Source organism: Sparus aurata, chromosome 6, assembly GCF_900880675.1.
Source record: "Sparus aurata chromosome 6, fSpaAur1.1, whole genome shotgun sequence".
NCBI lineage: Eukaryota > Metazoa > Chordata > Actinopteri > Spariformes > Sparidae > Sparus > Sparus aurata.
Genome location: NC_044192.1, coordinates 4,044,216 through 4,070,199, shown reverse-complemented (window position 1 = coordinate 4,070,199; position 25,984 = coordinate 4,044,216). Strand labels below are relative to the sequence as shown.

The window sequence follows — 25,984 nt, the reverse complement described above, 5'->3', positions numbered from 1 at the left end:
TGTGTGTGTGTGTGTTATTCAGCCATTGACCTGTGTGCTGAGGGGAAACACGACTGTGAACAAATCTGCGTCAGCGCGCCGGGCGTCTTCACCTGCGACTGCAACCAAGGATACACTCTGAACAAGGACGAGAAGACCTGCACACGTTAGTCGGCCCGTCACACAATCACACACATTCACACAAAGACACACATTTACAGTGAAAGGAAATCACTCCTGGAGCATCCGTCCTTTGTAGAAGTGGTACTTTCATTAACTTTGTTTGTTATGATCTAATGACCATGCAGTCTGATAATCCAGCAGTAGTGTACAAAACAGTTTCTGCTTCCTGCTTCCTAAATAAATCTTTTATGATATCTGGAGTAAAAAGGCAGTTTGAACTTAATATATTAAAACAATTAACAGATTAATCAATATTAAATATATATTGCTAAAGTTGCTGCAGCTCATAATTCCCCCTAAACAGGCTGTCAGCCGCATGTTTCTTCTCTTTCTTTCAGAATATTTTTTTACATGTTCCTCTCGCTTCACTTTAACTTGTGATTGTAGACAAGTAAAATCGCATTCACACAGAAACAAAGAACGACAAAAGTTCCACAGAGCGTTCCTCATGTGTGCATGTGTGTGTTACCAGCCATCGACCTGTGTGCCGAGGGGAAGCACGACTGTGAGCAGATCTGCCTCAGCGCTCCTGGTGTCTTCACCTGCGACTGCAACAAAGGATTCAAACTCAACAAAGACAAGAAGACCTGCACAAGTCAGTGAAGCTCCCACTCAAAAATATTCTTTTTTTAAATCGTGAGTTTCTTCTCAGCTCGACATGTGTGTTCTCTGGGTTTTTATCCCTGATTTAAAATCTACCTCAGGGTGATTTTGTCGACTATAGACTATAATCTATAAACTGCATGAAACATGAAGACTAATGTGTGATCTTGTGCATCCGACACTGAATGTATATTAATAACCTCTTTGGAGCTGAACAGACAGAAAAAAAAACGTATTATTATTATCCATCAACAGCCACATTTTCATCCTTTTCTCATATTGACAGTAAAGAATTGAACTATATTACCTGCATAACTTTATGTGCACCTCTGGTTTCATGTGTCTGTGCAGGTTGAATGTATAAGTTATAATATAATCTGTGTTTACTGACTGTGTTTGCAGACATGGACCTGTGTAACACGGTGGAGCACGGCTGTGAGCACCAGTGTGTGAGCACTCCTGGATCTTATTACTGCATCTGTCCGGAGGGTCAACTGCTGCAGGAGGACGGCAAGAGCTGCGGCAGTGAGTCGACTCTCTCATTCATCATCTGTTTCATATAAAATCAGCTGTACGGTCGCCGAGGCACAAACAGGACAGGTTCAATGTTCTCATTATTACACAACCTGGATGACTTTTTAAAAAAGGGACGCTGTGAACAACACAAACAGAACCGAATGTGATCATCTGCTCATCTGAAAACAGCACAAAGATATTCAAGATATTTTAGTTTTCTCATCAACTTCATCCATTTTTGTAAATATATGCTTATTCTTTTGGAGTTGGGACAGGATGAGAACACCTGTTTGGATCCTTCCACAGGTAAACAGGTTCACTGATAACAGGTGATAGTATCATGATTGACAGGCTCAGCGACGTGAACACTCATATATAGAGCAGATCACTACATGGGCTCCGGAACTGGGAAATGATCGAATTCTGGTGATGACAAACAGAACTTCATCAATACATCAGGTCTGGAGAAACTCAGCACTCTGTAAGGATTCAGATCCCGTGGGTTCTGAGGGACCAACAGGTGCAGCAGGAGCAGGAGGTCAGCTTCAGTCCGAGTTCAGTCTACAGAGAAAGAGAAAAACAGAACAAAGAAAACAATCTTTAGGGACGTGAACCCAGACCGTCTGCCTCAAACTCTGACTAACATACAATCAAAAGAAACCTGTAATATGTCAGGATCACATCATCTGATGTCATGACACCAAGATCCATCGTGGAGCGCTCGGATGAGGGAAAACATCCAGAGCTGGGATTAGAGTTGGAGTAAGAAAAGAATGTGGAGATTTTTCTCAGGAGATGAAATAAAGATGTGTTTGAAAATAAACCAACTCTCCTGCTGATGTTAAAAGCAGCTCAGTTATGTCTGGAAGGAGCCGGCTGCACAGAGCGAGATCTGTGTGAAGAGAAGCCTTCACACAGCGCCTCCATGTGGACGTTCATGGCAGTACACACAGTCTTTATCATCCAGCTTTAGATTCACTGCTCCGGCTGACTCCCTTTGACACCGAGACAAAATCTGATTTTACCATCTGAATTGTTGAGTAAGATATCAGCCTGCCTTCACTTAATACTGAGACCATATCAACCGTTTTTTTAATATACATATAGATAACAGCTGTTGTGAAAAAACAGCAACAAAGATTTTTGTGGAACGATTTTTATTTTCTTGGGAAATGTATTAATGTAACAAACACATCTTCAGGATGAAGGACTGAGGACTTGTCCAAGCATTGCGACCAAGATATCTACAGTTACAAAACGACTGGACCTCAAAGATATCTTTATCTTTTCTGTGCTCCAGTTTCTTGCGACTTATCAGCTGACGTACAGCATGCAGCAACACCATATTGGTCCAGTTCAGCTGTGCAACAGAAATGACACCAATGAATACTAAAGAGAAATCATTAGGACTCAGTATTCAGTCTCTCTCTGTCTCTCTTTCAGCCTGCAAGTCTGCCAACATCGACCTGGTGCTCCTGATCGACGGCTCCAAGAGCGTCCGCCCGCAAAACTTTGAGCTGGTCAAAAAGTTTGTAAACCAGGTGAGGCAATGTTACCACACACTCATGTATTATGTTTACCTAAAAAAATATGTATCAACAAGAATAAGAAACTCCTGCACAGATGAGATGAATGCATCTACCAGCAGCTCATCTGATCACAGGCTGATCTGTTAAACAACCAGCTGATCAGTCGAATCTACAAATGGTTTCCAGCGTAGATACATGAAATGATGAGTGTTTGTTTGTTTGTTGTGTGATGTAGATCACCTCCACATGTTTAAAGACATATAAAAAAATTATCTAATGTGTGTCTGACAGGGATTTTGATAAACACAAGTATAATTACTGAATCATACAAAAGTAAATATGTGAAGTGAAAATATTCTGCATATTCATTTCACTAGTTTAACTGTTGGACACAAGACGTCTCTGACTTCACTGTAAAGATCATTCAGTGTTTCCACATCACATACAAACATCATCTACAGTGAAGCTCGAACATTCAACTGTAGCAAAAACAAAACACAATAAACTGATCATTATTAAAGAAACTGATGGAGGAGCTGCACCTGTGTCAGATGAATGTCCCTGACCTCCTCCTGTGCTGCAGGTCGTGGACTCCCTGGACGTGTCCACTCATGGCACCAGAGTCGGTCTGGTTCAGTACTCGAGTCGGGTCAGGACAGAGTTCCCTCTCAACATGTACCACACTGCTGACGAGATCAAAGCTGCAGTCATGAAGGTAAAGGCCAACAAATATCTTCATCTCTATCTTTTATATTTAACTCCGGATGTATCATCACTGACTAGCGATGTACATAACGTTTTATTAAGTATGGGAGACTGGGGTAAGTTGAGCCACCCCTTGTTGCCGGGAAACGGTAAAAAACATTGATCATGTGACCAAATATTTAGGAGGAAGGCATCATTTCATGGAGTCTGTGAAGGTAAGAACCACATGGGTAAAGTGGTTCAACATTTATTTCCAAAAAACAATTTTTCACTCTTGAAAGTGAATTTAATCTATCATTAGTTTCATGAGAATTGTGTTTAGACCAAAATAGATCATTTTAAATTTGTTTTATACATCAATTGTGGTATCTATGAGCTACAACATGAGGTCATAAACCTAGCATAAAAGTGCACCATTTTAGCTGTGGGGACTAATAAAGTTAATATGGTAGCTCTGGGGTAAGTTGAGCCACCCAGCAGAGGTGGGAGATGGATGGATCGAGGGAGAGATGGGGATAGATGGAATAAGAGGAAGATGGAGGGAGGAGTTTAACGAAGATGGAGAAGATAGGATAGATAGAGGAAGGAAGGAAGGATGATGAGAGGATGAGAGTTTCAGTTCAGATTGTTCAAATGTGTTACTAGTCCATTACTGACCTGACTGTCAGCAAGAACACCAGGAAACTATTATTCTGGACCAAGAATTCAGTTCTAGTGTTTTCTTTCCAAAAACACAGCTGGTCATGTTCTCTTCCCAAGTGCACTTTAAGGTATTTTTATGCTGAAGTATATTTTTACAAAACAGATGTTTAGCAGTAAAATGCATTAATAATAAAAAGTTACTGGACCTGTTAAATTGTGCATAATAAATAAAAATATACATGAATGTGAAGAAGTGACTGATATTTAGGGAGCGAGAAGGTGCGGGAGGGGTGGGGTGAAGGAGGGATACGGCACAACTTACTCTGCTCCTATGCTCAACTTACCCCATGGGGTAAGTTGAGCATAGGAGCGGGGTAAGTTGTGTTGACAAGACCACTTTTTTTGGACATGCTTTATTATCGAAACAGTTATATCTACACTCATTCTGTTTGTGTGAAGGGATGCACAACATCGTGAAATATATGCAGATATATTAGTTAGTGACAAAATAATTATTGCCTTGACGTAGTGATCCTAAATATGAAAAATGGCTCATCTTACCCCGGTCTTCCCTATTCCCGCTGTCTGATTGCCCAGGTAGTGTCACTGTCACACAAGTTCTATGAGCTTTTACTGTAATAAATGAACCAAACTAAACTCACAAAATGTCAAAAAAAGGAAATATTTTTACACCTGTTTTACTTACTAAACAGAAAAATACAACCACACACCATCTGATTCAAGTTTGCTTTAACTGTTGTTACTGTGCCCGTCTAGGTTGACTACATGGAGAAAGGTACAATGACGGGTCTGGCCCTCAAACACATGGTGGAGAACAGTTTCTCAGAGGCGGAGGGCGCTCGGCCCGCCAGCCGCAACATCCCCCGCATTGGACTGGTGTTCACAGACGGACGCTCTCAGGACGACATCACAGAGTTCGCCAAGAAGGCCAAAGAAGCCGGTAAGAATCAACTAGTGTGAGGGCCAAACTGCATCTACAGGTTGTGTCCCTGATCTACGTGATGGTGGAGTAACGATCTGATTCCAGCTCCTGTAGGTCAATGTTGACATTAAAGGTCAGTGTGTGGTGTTTCCGTCCCTGTGTGCAGGTATCACCATGTACGCAGTGGGTGTTGGAAAAGCTGTGGAGGATGAACTCCGTGAAATCGCCTCTGAGCCGGTGGAGAAACATTTCTATTACACCACCGACTTCACTGCCATCAGCACCATCGCCGAGAACCTCAAACTCAACGTGTGCCCAGGTACAAAACTCAGGAAGGTTTCACAGCACGTTAACAACACATGACAGGTGAAACAGTCCTGAACAGAGTCCCGAACGGCAGCCGATCATCAACTAATTACTTACTTTCATCAGCTGTTATTAACACTTTTAGCAATTGAATAACCTCTTTAAAATCAGTGAATCATGACAGCATAGCTATATATTTTTTTAATTAGTTTTTGCTATTAAACAAATGAAAATTGGCCAATAAGGTTATTTTTAGATATATGTTATCTGAAGGTGTTATGAGCAGTGACAGTCCTGCTGCAGTGAGTAATCATGAATAAGTGTTACATCCTCTTGTTCTCAGTTAAACAGACTGATAAAAACTATATTTTTCATCAAAAGAAGATTTAGAAATGATTTTTATTTTACTTCTACATTTTATTTTCTATGGCTGATACATCTGTTCACCTGGGCCTACTTTTAGATTCTTCTTTGTTTAACTTATAATATGTAACATAATTCTAATTCAGTAAGCGTCGGCGTAATTAACTTAGTAAACACATCTAAAAATATATTCATTATTACAATATTTTTTTTAAAGATTTTGTTCAAAATAAAGTAAAATGTAAAAGATGAAGCTCACATGTGACACCAGCAGGTCTCTGAAGGAAGTCTTGTCCTCTGGCTCCCTCTACTGACAGCTGTAGAAAAAGCAGTACACTTTCTAGAAAAATAAAATATACACCAACAGAATAATACAACCTTATTAAACATAAACAGAAAAGGGTAGTAATTTGGAGTTTCGGCTTTTGTTTATTGAGAGATTTTAAAGTACTCAAGTGGTTCTGAAACCCACCATGTTTCATGAGCCTGCATGGCGCGTTTCCTCCTGGAGTAACTGATACCTGCATTAGGTGGAAGTAGTGAAGGAGTTTGTCTGCTGATGTCTCCTGTCTGTGTCCTGTGTCCCTGCAGAGGAGAGTCAGGGGGAGATCGAGGTGAAGGATCCGTGTGCCTGCGAGAGTCTGGTGGAGTTCCAGCAGGCCACCATGAGCAGCCTGGAGCAGCTCACACAGAAACATATCCTTTAAAACACAGCTTCATCCAAACACGAGCAGGAGAAGATAAAAAGAAATAATCAGATATTCTGAAGAAGCTTCGTGCTAAAAGTACAAACTTCTGACTTTCCCTCTCTACATCTGAACACAATCACCTGAACTTTCCCCTCCTCAGGTTTCCAAAACAGGGTTGTTACTTTAGTTTGATGCATTTGAGGGGAATTATTATTATACAGATTTCAACCTATGCCTTCTAAGACGTGAAAGCCGTAAGAAGGCGTAAACAGACAGAGAGGGAGACTGGAATGTGGAGAAAAGGCGTGTCAGTGTCTCGTATCTGCAGAGAGTTTCTGATTTTCTCTCTTTGTTGCTGCTCGGGACGCTTTACCAACCCAACATGTGTCTGTTTGACGTCCTGGGAATGAGACTCAACAATCAACTGTCTTTGTGGTGCGTTCAGGAACAGCTGGGAACAAATCCAACTGATTCTACCGTTAACTTTAATATTAATATGTCGTGAGCTTCAGTTAGCTTTGACCACAAATGTCCTTCAGAGGGAGACTTTTTACTCTGATACTCTGAGTCCATGCCTGTAATCTATTACTTTACTGGAGTACTTAGACTTTTACCAGTCTTTTTTTTTTTTACAGTATCTGTTCTTCTACTGGAGGAAACAATGTGTGCAGAGATATAGTGACTGACTACGACAGTATACTTTACAGTTTATTTTCAGGTTGTCTGTGCTCCCATCCTGGTCTTGTGAACGTGTTACCTCAAGAACTCCTTCAGTAGATTTTTTAAATTTGGCACATATTTAAAGAAATTGGTTAGAATTCATTCATTAAAGCTCATAAAACTAATTCAACAATTCATGAGTCTTAAACATGAAACTATATATTTGTTGAGGTGTTTTATTGAAATGTACATGGGCTCATAGCGGAGAGCCACAGACAGAGTAGAGAAGTCAAAATGATTGTGTTTTGTCTTTTTAGTTGGATTTGTTGATATTAACTCTTCTGTGGTCCTCATACCACAAAAATAATGTTGTGTACTGTGACTTTAAACCAACAAGTATTTGACACTTGTCAAAATTCTGATGGATGTCGATGTATGTACTTATGAGCAGACTTACAGTCGATACCTGTCATTATTGTTCCTTAATAATCTGTCTACTGTCCGGCATGACTGCTCGTCTGGAGCAGCTGGAGAACCAGCTTCTCTCCAGGAAGTGATCTGGTATCAAGTGAGCGAACAGGACACCACAGAGGAAGAAGGAGGAGGAGGAAGAGGAAGAGGAAGAGGAGGAGGAGGGCACATCCTGGCAAGATCATTAACGGGGGAATTCAGAAACCCTTCGAGTTTACGGACAAAACCAAAGTGTCTTCTCACAAAGCCTCTGAGGCCTTCAGTAGCTCTGCTGCTCTTCATGAGGATGACGTGATAAACATGATGATATAGAATCATATTTCTGGTATCATTGTAAATGACCTAATTTGTTCACTTTTGTCTTAAAAAAGAAAAACACCACCACGTATGTCCGCTTTCCCATCCATCACTGAACGAAAATGCTTTCATCACACAGATGATTTTATATTTTCATGATTCCCCGAGACGTCTGCTAACATCTGGGACTCTTAGTGCATGTGTACAAACAAACAAACCAACAGAATTAAGAATAAATTCAAAAGATTGTACAACATTTGTTATTGACCTCCATCCATGTAACACAGCAGCACACAGGGGACTGCAGGCTACCTTTGTAAACTAGATGTAATCAACGTACTGTAGATATTAGATAGAAGCAACAACATATTATTCAGTGACAACAGGAGCAGCCTCACACACACACACACACACACACACACACACCATCCGTCTGTCTCTCTTCGTGCTGTTTATACTTGATCTGTTTTGTACGGTTTGTTAAATATGATGTATTTATAGCCGATTGTTTTTTTAAGTACAGCGGTAGGATAGCAATTTTTTTAAAAGAAGTTAGAAAGAAATGAAGAGTTATTACCACTCCCAATGTTAAATTGGTCACCGGTCATTGTTCGCCCGTACAAACATGAGTTTTGATCGCAGGACTAACTGGTATGCAGTGTGAGGAGTTTTGAGGAGGACAACCACATCGCCAGAATAAATGTTTGCAATGTTTGTTCCTGTAAACAGCAGATATGTTGCAATATTAGGGTTCAGTTTTCAATTTCAACACTGTGCGTATGATCTGGTTACTTTTAGGCACAAAACCACTCTGTTAGTGTTGGGAAAAGACCATGTTTGGCTTAAAATGCTTGTTTTTGTCACCACAAACACATCCCACAACAGTCTCCTTAAGATGATCCAGCAGTGTGACGCTTACACATGTTTAAACGCCGTCTCAAACTACGATCACTGGCTTGGCAGCTTTCTCGCCAAGCTGCAACTCACCACTAACAAAGTGAACCAAGTGAACTTCATATGATGCTCTGTGCAAATGTCAATATCTTAAGTGTAACATGCACAAATGTGAACGTCTGAGCGGTTTACAGAAACATTAACTGCTAACATTTTATTCCAGGCTGAAGAGGAACGTGGTTTAGATTTTTTCAAAAAGGGACGTTAAGAAGTCTGAAGCTTCTCTGTTCACTGAAGCTGTGGTCTGATAACAACAACGTGATGAATCGGCCGTTCAGGAATCAAATTTGTTTCTTCGCTCTGCACTTTCTAGAATTTGTCTCACAGCGCTCTTCACATGTCTGACTGCTGGTTTACATACAAGTAAAATAAAACAAACTCTCCTGGGATGGCTCAAATCGATCCCTCCGTCTATCTTCACATCAAGTTATATATCCTCAGCCTCTGGTCACATGGAGGGAGAGTGAGAGGCCTCACAGGGCGATGTATGTAGATAAACCACCACATTAGCTCCAGTAGATCGTCTCATTCTTGTAGTTTTGTATAAAAAAACAACCCACCACAAATGTATGCCCCTTTATATTTGAAAGCCTGTATGTTTTTGTATATTTTCTATTAGCTTCACCTTTTTGTACTTTTCTGATGAATCCCTGTATTACAGCACAGAAGGCAATAAAAGACTGAACTTTTCCCCCCCGACTGTTGTGTTGTTTTACGTTTCAGGATGACATATGCAGAAAACTAAATGTACAAACGTATCATCGCCCAATCCAAACATTAACAGCAAAACCTTGTGTATGATGATGTAATGTAAAAATATCTGGATACTATTTGAAAGCCGTATCAACCAGCCAAGTATCACCAGTAAAAGATCAACTTAAACTTCTCAAAGGAAGAAAGAAATTGGCATTATGTGTAATTGTGTTTCTGAGTTTGTTTTATCACCTCATTAAGATTGTAAATATAGAATTCTTCAACAACAAGGCTCTAACTCCTCCTTCATAAGTGGAGGCAGCTGTGTGAACACATGTGCTGTCAGAGGAAAAATGAGACGTGTTGATTAGTACTCTACATTAATAAACGCTCAAAAATGTCCTTATATCTGCTTATAACTACAGTAGTGTGTTATCAAGATTTATTTGAAGGGTTTTAATACTGCTTATAAATACTAAAACTGACTTGTTGCCAAAGTTTCAGCACAACTGCCTTTTTAGGTAATGGTGACTTACAGCAGTATCTTTCAAAGGGCCTCTGGATTTTTATTATTATCATTATCATAAGTATTGTTATTGTTGCTACATGTACAAGTTTAATTTTTCTTAATTTTTTTTTGTATTATCTATTATATTTTTATATTTTATCCAAAAACTAGTGTTCTAGTTTTTGGATTTATCCCAGATCACTGTCTACTGATTAAGTTTGTGTGTTTCTGTTGAGAATTAGCACTTGTTGACTGCTGCTGACAAAGCCAATATTGTTTTTTAATCATCAGATTTTATCAAACCGTATGTGTGTGAAAATAAAATAATACATATTATTATTATTGTTATATTATCACTATTAGTAATTTTTCTATATTGTTTCTTGTTATATTGGTATTTCATATTGTTGTTGTTACTTATACTATATTTTATGGGGTGTTTTCTCCTGCGGATCAGTGTCGTGTCTCGCCCACTAGGCGGTGCTGTAGCACACTGATCTGTTTGGCCTCTGGCCCAGAAGCAGGACTGTGACGTCACTCCGCGCCATATCCGACTCTTATCTTTACTTTCACTTTGAGGCACGATGGCGCAGTTCCCTTTCCTTTCTCCCTGTAGAGGTAATGTAAACGACATATTTATACTGTTATACACTTTGAAATCTTTGTGTTCATCTTGTTAGTGAGTGTTAACTTCTGTTGGCTTGTTGCAGTAAAACAGCAGAACTTCTCCGGCGCTCGCAACTTTGTTAACAGTTAATGAGACTGAACGGCTCTCAACGCCATTTTATATGTGAGAGTTGTAAACGGAGTTACAGTCAGTCGGTCCTCGGTTGTTGAACACCGTCGGTTATACTGTGTGAAGGCAGCCGGTGAATGTCCATCATCATGCAGTGTGTATACTACAGGACTGATGTGCAGCTTTGTAAAGCTCAACATGTTCATGAACTCAGAGCTTTCCAGCAGTTAAATCACTTTCGGTTTTGATCAGTAATGGGCCCACATAATGATTAACTGCTGCAGGCAATAACGGCATGAAGGAGGCTGATCCAGATCAATGTTTCAGTGTTTTATTGAGAGATTATATTAGGTATTATATGGATCTATATTCTGAATCATCTTATTCATCAGGATTAGAAAGTAGAACTACGTTTACTTAAATACTTGAGCCTATGTAAGTACTTTTCATTTTTACTCTCAGTAAAAGGAGACGTTTTACTGATAAATGAGTTCAGTTACTTCTGATACTTAAACCAGATGAAGCTGATTTTTAGCTGAAGTTTACTTTTATGTGGATGTTGAATGTTGGACTTTTACTTTCACTCCAGTAAAGCTGATTGATGATTCATCATTTAATTTTAAATTAACTGCCAACTATTTTTAAATTCTATTATTCAGATGGAGGATTCTTTTTTTCTAAGAAAAAAGAGAAAACATTCTGGTTTCTTTGTATTGTGGACAAAACAACACATTTAAAGAAGTCATCCTGAGCTTTGAGAAACACTGACTGACAGTTTCACAGTTTATGCTGAAGGGGTCAGTCTGTATAATGACATCATGGTAAATGTTGCCAGACATTCATATTTTTCTATATTAATTTGAATGTCCAGGATGAGGAATCTGGTTGTTGAGAGCTAAATGTACATTTTGAGAATGTTTTGCCTGACAGCAGACAGTAAACTTAAACACCAGGTCAGAGCAGCAACATCAGCTACAGTGAACAACAGCCAGGAGATGAAGAGGGAGAGAAATCCCCCAGAGTCCATTATAAAATCACTCAATTTTGTGAGATATTGATTTTGGAGAAGCTTTCTAAACTTTGTGAAACACTGTCAATGACATATTCTTAATTATTTGGTTGTTCTTGTAAATTCAGCTTTAGTTACAGCCTCAGTTTAGATTTAATTCCTGCATCCATGTAAACAACTCGTATATAATTAAAGAACATGGTCGTTAGTTGCAACCATATTATTCACATATGTGAATATTTTTGCATATTCAGCTGACCTGCATTGCACTGATTTAAATACATTTTCTCAACAGTTCATTTGAGTGCACTAATTAGAAAAATACCAATTAAACAGTGTCTAGTGAACAAATAAATGTAGTGGAGAGGAAGTATTAAGTAGCAGAAAATGGAAATATGCAAGTAAAGTACCTCAAAACTGTACTTAAGAACAGCACTTAAGTTCACTGTACTTTGGTTTATTTCATCCCTGGTTGTTTGAAACCACAAAGAGTTTCATTTTACTGCAAATAACTATCAGTCCTCGACTATCGATCGACCTGATTTATAATAATTGATATAAACCATGAGAAGGTCATATCTGATGGCCCTAATAAAACCTATAATAAATTACTATAATTAGAGTGTGTCACATGAAACCATAAAAATATAATTAATTTTCTAACAAATAATGTTTTTATAAAAGATGTTTTTTATTGTCAATGATGGGAAATGATTGAATGTTATTACATTGGAGTTTTAATCTCAGCGGCTGGTGTGAAATAAACAGCTGTAGCTTGTTGAATCAGGTCACACTCACATTATCTTACCTCAGTAAGTACTGCTGTTGTGTCACTGAATGTAAGTGGTCCTCCATGCATGGTGTGTGTGCTGCTCTCCACCTCACTGCAGCTTCATGACGCCATCTAATGGATTGATTGTGAAGAACAGCAGCTGGAGGCAGCTTCCTCTGTGTCACACTGACCTGAAACAGACAATAACAGCCAATAACTGGAGGAGCAGCTGATAGTTTTAAAGGAGAAATGATGTAGAGGATGATCTCTGTTCATGATGAAGCATTTGTGTTTCCTCTACAGATTAAAGTGTGTGAGCTGATGCGGGTGTGAGATCAGCAACATGGATCAGAGTGAGGACAGAGAGGAGGAAGAGGAGGAGGAGGAGCACTCCAGCCACACCAGAGCTCAGAGGTGAGATGAGGGTCTCCAACTGTCCACCACTCTTTTCCATGTCAGAGCTCAGAACTTAAAGCACTCCATCATCAGTATTCACACTCAAAGCTCTGTGTGCGTTGTATTGTGTTAAAAGTGCTTTACACAAGAAACTTTACCAAACTTACTGTATTAACACACGTTTATATTCTCACATCTGACAGCTGTCAAGCACTTTGTGACTGTGTTTTAAGAAGAGCTATTGAAATAAAGCTAGACTTTACTAACCTAAACACATTTATATTCTCAAAGCTTCATGTCTGAGTGAACTTTGACTTCATCTCTGTCTTACAGGATCTATGAGGGACCAGATTCTGCTAAAGTTGAACCTGAAGCTGAAGCTGAATCTGAGCCTAGCCTTGTGTCCTTAAAGAGTGTCTGGTCAACTGATCGTGATATCTACTTTAGACGAGGCCAAAAATCCTCTGCTCGAAAGAGGTAAGCTGCTGATAAAATAAAAAAAATTACTTAGTCATATCTTTAATTTATCTAGATTAGTTTCTTTAAACCTGTATGTTTAGTTTCACCAGTGTTCTTCATATTATAGGGAAGACTTTTGGTGGATCTCCTTCTCTGTTTGATAGCTGATGGTCTTCCTCTCTGTCTAACAGGATCTTTGAGGGACCAGATTCTGCTAAAGTCGAACTTGAAGCTGAGCCTGAACCCAGCAGTGTGTCCTTAAAGAGTGACTGGTCAACTGATCGTGACATCTATTTTAGACGAAGACAACAATCCTCTGCTCCAAAAAAGTAAGCTGCTGATAAAATAAAATATATTACTGACTTGTTTGTTACTTGTTATTAATCAAGTAAAGAAACATTTTTTAAAAACCTGTTTGTATATTTTAAGCATTGTTCTTCTTCTCTTATTCTCAAATCTGAAAGCTGCTCAGTATAACCACTTCTTCTGGGTGCAGTTCAGATTATAACCTGCTTTTGTGTTTCTATCAGGAGGAAGCTGGAAACACCTGGACCCAGCAGTGTGTCCTTAAAGAGTGACTGGTCAACTGATCGTGATATCTACTTTAAACAAGGACAAAAATCCTCTGCTGCAAAGAGGTAAGCTGCTCATGAAGTAAAACATATTACTGATTTGTTTGTTATTTGTTATTAATCCAGATATGTTTTTTAAAACCTTTTTGTTTATTATAAACATTGTTCTTCTTCCCTTATTGTCTTAAAAATGGCAATTTTTGATCGTCTTAGGTTTATGTATTAAAGGGGAACCAACATTAAGCACATAACAAACACACCCTGGCTCATAAACAGCCTGTCAAGGTACAAGGTACTTTATTTGTTATTACATAACACATGGTTGTGTAATAAATTAAACGTTTGTAAACTCCTTCATGATACACAAATTATACAGAAATACATAGTGCATCTTTTGAATCTGCGTCAGGGTGAACGTGGTGATGATAAAGTGCTCGGCATCTTCATATCAAAAGTACAACATCAGGGAAACACTGTCCATGAACTCTGACAGTGTGTGAGCACCAAGCATCGATGTAATAAACACAGAGTCCACCTCTCCTCGTCCAGCTGTAGTCCTGCACTCTGTTGGGTCAGAACATGGTCCACACGTCATGTGCAACAGCAGATGTTGTGGCGGAGACAGATCTCTGTGGGCACAACAGTCTCTGATTTTGTTTCTGACCAGACATTAGCCAGGAGCAGTCTTAAACCAAGCTGGATTAGAAAGCATGGCTCTAGCTCTGACTCGCTTCCTCCCTGGGGCGGTCCAGTCGATCAGGTTGAATGGTGAAAAAAATACTTTGCACTCTGATGTTCCCAAAGTCTGCTGCTCCTAATCCAAAACACCTGCTTTCATCTTTCATCACTTGAGAGGAAATTGTGAATGAAAAAAACTCAGGTAATCTTTTTAAAAATATTTTTGGCTTCGGACAAATATCAGCAATTGGAAGCTGCACAGAAATGCAGGCTGGACAGTTAATTCACAGTGGGATCAACATAATGACCAACACATCAGGGAAAATTCTTGGATTCAATGCTGTAATTACTCTTTGGCTCAAAAGATCTACCGGTGTTAGTCTCTGTATGGACAGACATAATGTGAGCTAATTGTTCATGATTCCTCCACAGAGTCGACCAGGAGAGCTCAGAGGTTCCCAGTGGTCATTCTGCCCAGCAGCATCAAACACACCTGGACTCAGTATTTATGGTCTGTATAACTTTTACATCTATTCATCTATTCACACAAATCTCCCTACCACACTTTAAACATTAGTGGATTTACAGTCTGTTCAACATGAATATAATGTTTAGTTTCATGATTTTAGTTTGACTGTGCTCTTTATGACTGTGACTGTGTTCATTTCCAGCTGCTGGAGGAGAACATTGTCACGTATGTGAGGGATGAGCTGAAGAAGATCCAGAAGGTTCTGAGTTCAGAAAACCCAGAGAGCTTAGAGAGTCAGAGGGAGGATGAGGAGGTGTTGGGTGGTCGAGAGGATGAACAGAGGAGGAGCAGCAGAGAGGCGTTCTTAAAGATCACACTGCACTTCCTGAGGAAAATGAAGCAGGAGGAGCTGGCTGACCGTCTGCAGATCAGTAAGAGGATTTCTCCATAAATTGACAAGCTGGACCAATTGGGCATTTATGTCTATAGAGATGGAGGAAAAAATATGTTTATGTATACATTCTTTATAGGAATTAAATTGTCATATTTTCTTAATCAATCACTTATTGATTTTCTGTGTCCGTGTGTTCATCCAGAAAGTCATGCTGGTATTTGTCAGAGGAAACTCAAAAGTACCCTGAAGAAGAAGTTCCACAGTTTTTTTGAGGGGGTCACTAAAGCAGGACAACAAACCAGTCTGAACAAGATCTACACAGAGCTCTACCTCACAGCGGGAGGAACTGAAGAGGTGAACACCAAACATGAGGTCAGACAGATTGAAACAGCATCCAGGAAAACTGCCACACCGGAGAGAACAATCACACATGAAGGCATCTTTAAACCCTCTCCTGGAAGTGATCAGCCAATCAGAACAGTGATTACAAAGGGAGTTGCTGGCATCGGGAAAACAGTCTTAACACATAAGTTCACTCTGGACTGGGCTGAAGGCAAAGCCAACCAAGACATAGAATTCATATTTCTATTCACCTTCAGAGAGTTGAATGTTCTGAAAAACAAAAAGTACAGTTTGGTGGAACTCATTCATCACTTCATCACTGAAATCGAACATGCAGGAATCACAAGGTTTGAAGAGTTTCGGGTTTTGTTTATCTTACACGGTCTGGATGAGTGTCGACTTCCTCTGGACTTCCATAAGAATGAGGTCCTGACTGATGCTACGAAGCGCACCTCAGTAGATGTTCTGCTGACAAACCTCATCAGGGGGAAACTGCTTCCCTCCGCTCGCCTCTGGATAACCACACGACCTGCAGCAGCCAATCAGATTCCTCCTGAGTGTGTTGACATGGTGACAGAGGTCAGAGGGTTCACCGACCAACAGAAGGAGGAGTACTTCAGGAAGAGATTCAGAGATGAGGAGCAGGCCAGCAGAATCATCTCCCACATCAAGACATCACAAAGCCTCCACATCATGTGCCACATCCCAGTGTTCTGCTGGATCACTGCTACAGTTCTAGAGTATGTGTTGAAGACCAGAGAGGGACGAGAGCTGCCAAAGACCCTGACTGACATGTACATCCACTTCCTGGTAGTTCAGTGCAAACGGAAGACCATCAAGTATGATGGAGGAGCTGAGACAGATCGACACTGGACACCACAGAACAAGAAGATAGTTGTGTCACTGGGAAAACTGGCTTATGAGCAGCTGAAGAAAGGCAACCTGATCTTCTATGAATCAGACCTGAAAGACTGTGGCATCGATATCAAAGCTGCCTCATTGTACTCAGGAGTGTTCACACAGATCTTTAAAGAAGAGAGAGGCCTGTACCATGACACAGTATTCTGCTTCGTCCACGTGAGTTTTCAAGAGTTTCTGGCAGCTCTTTATGTCCATCTCAAATTCGTTAACAATGGTGACAATCTGCTGTCAGAAGAACTATCAACTAATGAACCTGCAGAGACACATTTCTACCAGAGTGCTGTGGACAAGGCCTTACAGAGTCCAAGTGGACACCTGGACTTATTCCTCCGCTTCCTCCTGGGTCTTTCACTGAAGACCAATCAGACTCTCCTGAAAGGCCTACTGATAGAGACAGAGGGTAGCTCAGAAACCAATCAGGTAACAGTTGAGTACATCAAGAAGAAACTTGAAGAGGCTCCGTCTGCAGAGCAAGGCATCAATCTGTTCCACTGTCTGAATGAACTGAATGATCGATCTCTGGTGGAGCAGATCCAACAGTACCTGAGTTCAGGAAGTCTCTACAGATATTATCTCTCTCCTGCTCAGTGGTCAGCTCTGGTCTTCATCCTGCTGTCATCAGAGAAAGATCTGGATGAGTTCAACCTGAAGAAATATTCCGCTTCGGAGGAGGCTCTTCTGAAGCTCCTGCCAGTGGTCAAAGCCTCCAAGAAAGCTTTGTAAGTAGGATATTTCAAAATCAATAAGTGATCTGCTTTCTTTTAACAGGAGAGATAATGAAATAACTACTTACTGGTTTCCTTACTCTTGTCTCCCCAGATTGAGTGGTTGTAACCTCTCAAAGAAAAGTTTTCAAGCTCTGTCATCAGTTATCAGCTCCAAGTCCTCACGACTGAGAGATTTGGACCTGAGCAACAACAACCTGCAGGAATCAGGACTGAATCTGCTGTTTGCTGCAGCAGAGAGTCCCCATTGTACACTGGAAACGCTCAGGTCAGATTAAGTCCTAGTTTGTCTTCAGTAGTTAAATTCATTTCTAAAATGTTAACCTAAATAAAACAATAAAAATATTTGAAATTTCCAATTTATTTTGTTCCAGTCATATTTACCAGATATTGTACAGCACAACATATGAACTGTGGCTGAGAATGAGAAACTCACTTATGTTTTTAACATTAACATTTGACTTTTATTTCTGGATGTCTGTGTATTTCAGATGTAGGAATGATTAATTGTCATGTCTTCAACGTCTTTGGGGTAAAGCTGGAAGGATTCTAACATGTGTTGAGAAGAGATTATATGCGCTGGAGTTTAGATCTTCAACACAAATGTTTTGTGTCTTCTTGTTCAATATTTCCTCTTTAGACTGACTGGCTGCAACCTCTCAGAGAGAAGCAGTGATGTTCTGTCCTCAGTTCTCAGCTCCAAGTCCTCCAGTCTAAAAAAGCTGGACCTGAGCAACAATGACCTGCAGGATTCGGGAGTGAAGCTTCTGTCAGATGGACTGAAGAGTCCACATTGTAAAATTGAAACACTCAGGTCAGATCAGCATACAGTCTGCTAGCCTTATTTAGATATGTCTCCAAAATTTCAGCTCCATTTGATAACTTTTAACTTTTCTCCCGTAAGGATTTGAAATTTCATACTAGAAATGTTTTTTATTTTCCCGGTGTAGTTTGTTCTAATAGAGACTAGCGTTGGGCCGATGGATGATGCAATTGCCGATGGCTGACAGCCATCTACTACTAATCCCTGACCATCCTAACATCGTAATTTAAAAGGCTTCCCACCAGAGAGCACAATTAAGTAGCCTGTCCCCTCAGAGTTGTTGTTGTTTGCAATATGTGGGGAGATGAAATTAAAATAAGTATGTTGCTACTCAGTGCACTAACATAACATCTCCATATCCTGATTATTATTTTCGTAATAAACCAGCTCAGTTTGGCAAACTGAAGACTCTCGGTCAAATCTGCGGTAGCAGGGTTTGTTTCCCAGTCAGCCGCTGTTTCTCTCATTTTAATACAGTTTTCCTAGCTTAGCACGCTGCCTCAAGTTCATGAACAGTGATGTCAGCATCCATCACGATGTTTAACTGTAGACATCGTCATATGCCCATTCAGCAGACATCAGCCAACCCTAATTAAGATTCAGTCTGGCTGAGATGGAAAAACTAATTTATGTTGTAACAACACGTGACTTCTATCAGTTGACAACTTTTTATCTTTATAAAATCAAAGTCATTTTCACGTTTCCAAGAGCCCAGAGTAAAACAGCAAGGATTTTACCTGAAGTCCACTTCACATAAAGTCCAGACTCATCTTTTTAAAATGTTCTGTGTCTTTTCTTTTTCTACCTTTTCTTTTTCAGGCTGAGTCTGTGTAACCTGTCTGAGGGAAGCTGTGAGGCTTTGTCCTCGGCTCTCAGCTCCTCTAGTCTGAGAGAGGTTGACCTGAGTAACAACGACTTGCAGGATTCTGGAGTGAAGCAGCTGTCTGACGGGCTAAAGAGTCCACACCTTAAACTGGAAACTCTCAGGTCAGTATTAATTGGCCCATTCAACTGATGACCATCAAGAATCTTTTATAAACAGCTAACCTGTGCAGGGTTTTATCTGCTTTTATGATTCTTGTCAAATGACATAACTGAACTTTGGCAGTAGTTTATAGACTCTTAAACTTTTAATTGTTTTTCCATTTTCTCTTCTTTTTGCATTTGACTCGATAATATTTTATTAATCATCTTTTTCTCTGTTGCATTTTGCGTCAAATGCGTGGAATACTGTCTCATAGTGCTGTCTGAGAAAGACTGGTTTGATTTTTGCCAGCTGCCTTAACTGGAAAAAAGCTAGACTTCACCACAGCTTTAATCTGGCTGTCAAATTTAAAGGGATAGTGCGAGTTTTTTGAAGTGGGCTCATATAAAGTACATATCTATAGTCGATCTGTTTCCTACCATAATCACCGATCAGCGCAGCCTCAGTTTGGAGAAGTAGAGAGCCGCTCCAGCCCAGACGCTCAGCTTTGTACTGCAGTGAACGGGGTCCAGAGAAAAAGCAAAATTTAACCACCTAAGACAAGGCTCACGTAAAAAAATCTATAACAGTTCAAGTGTAGGTTGTATAGAGAAAATTCACACCGCTTCACATCGCCGTAAGACCGGCCTTTCTTTTGGCACTACATTTTCTCAACCGTAGAACCTTGTATCCCTACACAGTTGCACTAATGCATAGGGATACGGAGAATTAAGTTTCATTTTTATCGAAAGTAAACCTCTCGTCCAGCAACTGGGCCTCACGCTGTATTCTGCCGCTCGCAGATCAGCTGTTGCCCAGTTGCACTAATGCGTAGGGATACTGAGGTTCTGCGGTTGAGAAAATGTAGTGCCAAAAGAAAGGCCGGTCTGACAGGGATGCAAAGAGGTGAGAATTTTCTCTATACCATGTACACTTGAACTGATATGGATTTTTTTAGGTGAGCCTTGTTTTAGGTGGTTAAATTTAGCTTTTTCGCTTTGTCTCTGGACGACGTTCACTGCAGTACAAACTGAGCCTCTGGGCTGGAGCGGCTCTCTACTTCTCCAAACTGAGGCTGCGCTGATCGGTGATTATGGTAGGAATCAGATCGACTGTAGATATGTACTTTATATGACCCCACTTTGAAAAACCCGAACTATCCCTTTAAGCTATGAGTCCACCTTCACACCCAGATTGTTCACAATTGGCTTGCAATACTGTACCAAAGAATACAGATCAACTGGGGGGGTCACAGAGGTGCCACTAAAGATCATGACTTCTGTCTTTTCTTGATTAACATTCAGAAAATGTAAGGACATCCAAGCTTTAAGGTCATGTAAACATTTTAGCAGTGGGTTAACAGAGTAGAACTCAGACTGTTTAAGGGGGACATAGATCTGGATGTAGTCCACATAGCAGTGAAAAGAAATGACATGTTTCAAAAAGTACAGGCATATGATCTGAGAAAAAAGCATCACAGACCTCCAGGTTAAGAACAGGCAAACCATAAGATAAAACAAGATGAAGTGTGTGACCATGTTCATGTGTAGGCTCAAGTACAGACTGCACGAGATTAAAAGAGTCAATGATGTTTAAAAAGTCTCGCGCCAAAGGGTTTTCAGGGCAGCACACATGAATATTACAATCTCCAACAATAAGGACCCGGTTATATTAGCGCATAATATCAGCCAAGAACTCTGTTAAAAAGTCTCTGTTATATTTGGGAGGCCGGTAGACCACAGCACACAGCACCGTGTGAGAATGCCCCAGCTCAAACAAACTGAGTTTAAAGTTGGTGAAGGAGGATGACAGCAATAACTGTTTACATTTAAAGTCACTCTCAAAAACACAGACACACTCTGTGTGTATTTTACAGCCAATACATGGTCAATAATCAATCAGTAATCCTGTGGTCAAACTTGCTTCACTGGTGGTGAACACAACATTAAACAACCATCGTTGCTGATTAAAATCTGACATAATTCAGGCAAAAAACATTCACAGACAAGATAATTCTCTAGGTTTATTCATTTTGTATTATAAAACATCCTTCCTCGCTCCTAGAAATTATTCCGACCGATGTAACACACCGGTATCTTGAGTAAACTTGTGGATTTCTCTGGTTTGAACATTGTGTATACATTTGGCTTATTAAAAAGGACACAACTCAACAAAATCTATAAGAAATATATCACAAAATTCACATATACCCCAGGGATGATCTGACGTGTGTTGTTTTGTGTCCCTTCAGGCTGTCTGGCTGTCTGATCACAGAGGAAGGCTGTTCTTCTCTGGCCTCAGCTCTGAGCTCCAAAGCCACTCATCTGAAACATCTGGACCTGAGTTACAATCATCCAGGAGACTCAGGAGTGAAGCAGCTTTCTACATGGCTGGAGGATCCAGACATTCTCAGGTATGAAGAGGCCATCTGCAGCCCCAGACAATCAGTCTGATAGAGAAATGTTTTCTGTGCCAGAGCTGATGACAGATAACCTAACATCTGGTAAGGCATCTATGGAAACTGTTTGATAAATCAAACTCATCAAAGCCAGTCGAGAGAAGAATGAAAACATGCTTTCCCTCGAGAAAAGCCTTCAGTGTTGTTCTTTGCTCTTCGTTCAATGAAATAAACTCTCCAGTTCTGATAAAACTGTTGCTATATCAAGTATGCTAACATCCTCAGAAGCCAGCATTGCTGTGTTCCAACAAACATTCAAGTCTCGCTTGTTGTCGCACCAAAACCATGCTGGTAGCTGCCAGTTGGTTCTCAAAGGATGTTGATTGGTTGAACCACTATGTTTCTCCCAAGGCACATAGTCTGAATCCAGGTGACATGGATTTTGAGATCACATGGTCTACTGCTGGTGCCTCTATGGCCTTTTTAAGGTTCTGTTGTCAGTGTGCCAAGTTTATAGTATGACATGTGACCAACAGATTCTGCTTTAGTCATATGTCATTGTTTTAAGTCAGTCGTCAAAAAATATTTGATGATTAGTGTGGCTCATCAATAGCGTTAGGAAATGATTCCAAAAAATACGAAATGTCATAAAAATGCCAAAATACACTGGAGTGGGGTTTTAATTTATTATGATTAGATTTTATAAGGGATTCATGTCCATGTTTGTATGCTGAAAGAAGATGTGCTGCTCTGACCCCCACCTTCCTTCTTTTAGGGTGGAGCCTGCTGGAGAACAGTGGTTGAGACCAGGTCTGAAGAAGTGTAAGTGTGTTTTCAATTTAATTCTTGAAAAAGCAAAGCAGCACACATTTAACCTTCTTCAAACTGTGATATCACTCATTCACATCTCTGATATCATGAGTCATCATCAAACTGTCAATAAATGAACAGATAATGATCAATAACTGCTGCTGTATTGTGACTTGTTCTCCCCATCAGATTCCTGTGAACTTACAGTCGACACAAACACTGTACACAAACAGATCCAACTGTCTGACAACAACAGGAAGGTAACATATGTGAAGGAGGATCAGTCATACACCGATCATCCAGACAGATTCGACTACTGCAGCCAGCTGCTGTGTAGCAAAGGTCTGACCGGTCGCTGTTACTGGGAGGTCGAGTGGGGAGGAGAAGCTTTTATATCTCTGTCCTACAGAGGAATGGGAAGGAGAGGAAACACAGCTGACAGCAGGTTTGGAGAGAATAATCAATCCTGGAGTCTGATCTGCTCTGACAGTTCTTACACCGTCTGTCACAATAACAGGAGGATATCCATCTCCTCCTCCTCCTCCTCACCCCCCGATCCTGTCTGCAACAGAGTGGCAGTGTATGTGGACTATCCTGCTGGCATTCTGTCCTTCTATAAAGTCTCCTCTAACAAACTGGTCCGCCTCCACACCTTTAACACCACTTTCACTGAACCTCCTCATCCTGGGTTTGGGTTTGGGTTCTGGTCCAGGATTGGTTCTTCAGTGTCTCTGTGTTCTCTGTAGGATAGAGAGTCTCCTCCTGTTTGAGAAACAGTAACTGCTAAACGGATCAGTTGAGTCCGTCCAGGATCACACAAAGCTCATGTTAGCTCTGTTCAAGATCCAAAATTGACTCTTGCCATGAAGAGTTAAAATCTACGTTGGCGAATACAGATAACGAGCTCAGCCACCATTGGTGAGTTGCTCTATTAGGCTTTCTCCACTTCAAACCTTCCTCACCAAAATACATAGTTTGATAAATCAAGTTTCTTTTTGTCCACCATCGCTGCAGACAACTGGCTAGCTCAGTGATTCTGCTCCTAACATTTAACCAGAGTAAGTAGTAGGGCTCATTCAAAGTACATCAAAATCTCATTGTAATTTCAGACAATAAATCATCTCACATTTTGGATTTCATTATATTGTGATGTGGCATAATTGGTGTCTTTTCCTGGTTTTAAAAGCTGAAAACTTACCACACTGTTCTACTTGTTCTAATATTTGTCTTTACCAAATGTAACCATTATATCCACATTACCGAGTGTTAATATTCTGTTAAAGTACGAATAGTCATCCCTACAATATTGTCACAATATCGATAGAGGTATCTGGTAAAAAAATATTCTGATATTTCATTTTGTCGCCAGTCTGAGCAAAGTGATTTTGAGGAGATTTGAAAATATTGTGACAATATTTTGGGGTCAGTTCACCGAGCTACACTAAGTAGCGTTTCATGCAACTCTGCTGAATAATGCAGGACGCCTTTGAAACATTACATGAACAGAAACTTTTGATTTCTGTTCTGCAACAGTGAACACAACACAGCCTTTTAGTTCTGATTATGCTTATGTAGTCACACTACAGCTAACAAAAGTAACTACCCCTTATAGCAAAGCAATCATCCATGGCTGCATCAGAGTATATATACACGGCTATATATACATGCATACATATATTCATACATATATTCATATATACATACACATTTATGTCTTTAAGGAGAAGTTTAACATACAAAAGTATAGCTGAAGTGAGTTAGTGTCTGGTTTTATCAACTATTGCCTTAATTTGTTGCTTCTTTAAATAATCAGTATTGTGATGTTGATTTTTTTTGTACTAGTTATTTTCTTTGATTTATATTTGGACATTTTCAGCATACATTCTTATTATCCTATGACACTTTCCTTAGTCGTCATTTTTACAGTGCATCCTTGTGTTGTCATTTTGTCTTTAACTTTTTAAAGTGTGACCTCCTGGTGAGAAGTTTTACATTTCATGTAATTTTCATGTAGTTTTTTTTGGAGTGTATCTCCTGATTTGCCTGATTTATTATGTTGATTATGTTTTGTTTGTCACAGTTACTCACTGTGACCACAGCAGGGCAGTGATCTTTTTCTGTTTTATATCAGAAAGCATTGTAGTAGCAAAATAATACTTACTCACATGTACAGTCAATTAGCTTGATTGATATTATTGCAGCTAAGATGCTACTGCTGACATCACAATTTATATTTAGAATGATAATAGATTACAGAGGGAGAATCTACAACACTCTTTTCATACCATCATCAAAAATGATTAGTTTTGACACATTTCAGTGTAATGTAGTGTTGCACTGACTCAGTTTGGCCACCGGGGATCAGTAACTACTTCACATCAGTTACATTCTGTCACAAGCCTATTCAACTTCTTTTTTAAGAGCCAGATTTGAAAAAAGTGCCAAGGGGCCAACTTTTACATTCCGTCCGTCTGACCTGTAAAGCTCATCATTAAAATGTGTAAAACAATGCAATTCTTTTTTAATGAAGAAATATTACATGTGGCCCACAAGCCACCAGCTGAGTAGGTCTGTACTATAAGATAACTATTGACATCAGTATTCACAGCAGTTTGACAATGTCTGTGTCACATATGGAGTGTAATCATCACATTACTTAACATTAATGCTGAAATCGTTTGTATTAATGTCAGTGTGAATATCCGTATTGTTGTCAGTTTAACGCTCCAGTTTAATATGAAGCACAAATGCTTGTATTGGATGTCACTGTTGGTTACAAATAATCACAGTCATGTCTAATGATATATTATCATTCAGAAACATTTTAATAAGATTTGTGTTAATGACATCATGTAGTTTATGTTTTCACCATCAGAGGGCACCTCACAAAATATGTTATGTATAAAAAGAGAAGTTATTACTAATACCACAATATAAAGACTGAAGTGTAACTAAGCTTTAATGAGGTGAAAGCACTCAATGAAGAATAATACACGGTGACATATGTCAAATCATAAGATTTTTTTTGCACTCAGAATTTTACAGTGGTAGTTGGTTGAGGTGGAGTAATTTTGTATTTGTGAAGGACTGAAACTAATGATGGTTTTCATTACTGACCAATCTTATTCTTTTGTATGATTATTTTGTATTATAATTAATTGGTGTCAATATAGAAAATAAAAGGCCGTTTTTGAGTGAGTGTGAACTTTATATTGTTAATCTGTATCACAGGCAAAATGGTCTGTGTGTAATAAACAGTAAGGGGAAGTGAGAAAACAGATTTGTCCAAACTGTACTTAAGGAAATTATTTGGTATGAAGAAATGCAGCTGTATGTACCCTGTACCCTAACACATCACAGTGAAATACTTTGCTGGACTGTAGATCTCGAAATGATTAAAGACACAACTGAAAGAGTTATTTTTTAAGGACAGGAAAATAATCTGACTTCCTATGGTGGTCTCAGTCTGTTGGAG

At 39.7% G+C, this 25,984-nt stretch overlaps 2 protein-coding genes and 1 long non-coding RNA gene across 7 annotated transcripts in view; 2 read left to right on the top strand and 1 right to left on the bottom strand.

Moving 5' to 3' along the window:
• Positions 1 to 120, bottom strand: part of LOC115583307 (uncharacterized) — a 5,635-nt gene extending 5,515 nt beyond the window's left edge. The window contains exon 1 of the long non-coding RNA XR_003984341.1: positions 31 to 120. This is a non-coding gene — a long non-coding RNA (uncharacterized LOC115583307). The remainder of the gene's footprint in view (positions 1 to 30) is intronic.
• matn4 (matrilin 4) overlaps positions 1 to 9,531 on the top strand; it is a 35,522-nt gene extending 25,991 nt beyond the window's left edge. For 3 of the 5 annotated variants that reach the window (XM_030419818.1, XM_030419817.1, XM_030419820.1), the window contains 8 exons: positions 635 to 757; positions 1,168 to 1,290; positions 2,725 to 2,822; positions 3,394 to 3,525; positions 4,935 to 5,118; positions 5,267 to 5,419; positions 6,361 to 6,465; positions 7,617 to 9,531. In XM_030419818.1, the coding sequence (XP_030275678.1) occupies positions 635 to 757; positions 1,168 to 1,290; positions 2,725 to 2,822; positions 3,394 to 3,525; positions 4,935 to 5,118; positions 5,267 to 5,419; positions 6,361 to 6,465; positions 7,617 to 7,675 (977 nt within the window). In that variant the 3' untranslated portion in view covers positions 7,676 to 9,531. Of the gene's footprint in view, positions 1 to 22; positions 146 to 634; positions 758 to 1,167; positions 1,291 to 2,724; positions 2,823 to 3,393; positions 3,526 to 4,934; positions 5,119 to 5,266; positions 5,420 to 6,360; positions 6,466 to 7,616 lie in introns of all 5 variants that reach the window. The other 2 variants (XM_030419816.1, XM_030419815.1) reach the window with 2 other exon arrangements.
• Positions 9,532 to 10,576: 1,045 nt separating this feature from the next.
• Positions 10,577 to 25,714, top strand: LOC115583214 (NLR family CARD domain-containing protein 3-like). Its single transcript, XM_030419803.1, has 14 exons — positions 10,577 to 10,659; positions 12,862 to 12,972; positions 13,288 to 13,431; positions 13,605 to 13,742; positions 13,944 to 14,051; positions 15,096 to 15,174; positions 15,335 to 15,563; positions 15,729 to 17,508; positions 17,609 to 17,782; positions 18,155 to 18,328; positions 19,157 to 19,324; positions 21,553 to 21,714; positions 22,475 to 22,521; positions 22,699 to 25,714. The coding sequence occupies exons 2-14, from the start codon at positions 12,902 to 12,904 to the stop codon at positions 23,253 to 23,255; spliced, it is 3,831 nt and encodes a 1,276-aa protein (XP_030275663.1). The 5' UTR covers positions 10,577 to 10,659; positions 12,862 to 12,901; the 3' UTR covers positions 23,256 to 25,714.
• The last annotated feature ends 270 nt before the right edge of the window (positions 25,715 to 25,984 follow it).

Excerpts from the sequence above, each read along its gene's own strand:
- LOC115583214 (XM_030419803.1), top strand. The coding sequence starts at position 12,902 with ATGGATCAGAGTGAGGACAGAGAGGAGGAAGAGGAGGAGGAGGAGCAC. Across the intron at positions 13,432-13,604 it reads AAATCCTCTGCTCGAAAGAG|GATCTTTGAGGGACCAGATT; the intron begins GTAAGCTGCTGA and ends TCTGTCTAACAG. Across the intron at positions 17,783-18,154 it reads TGTACACTGGAAACGCTCAG|ACTGACTGGCTGCAACCTCT; the intron begins GTCAGATTAAGT and ends TTTCCTCTTTAG.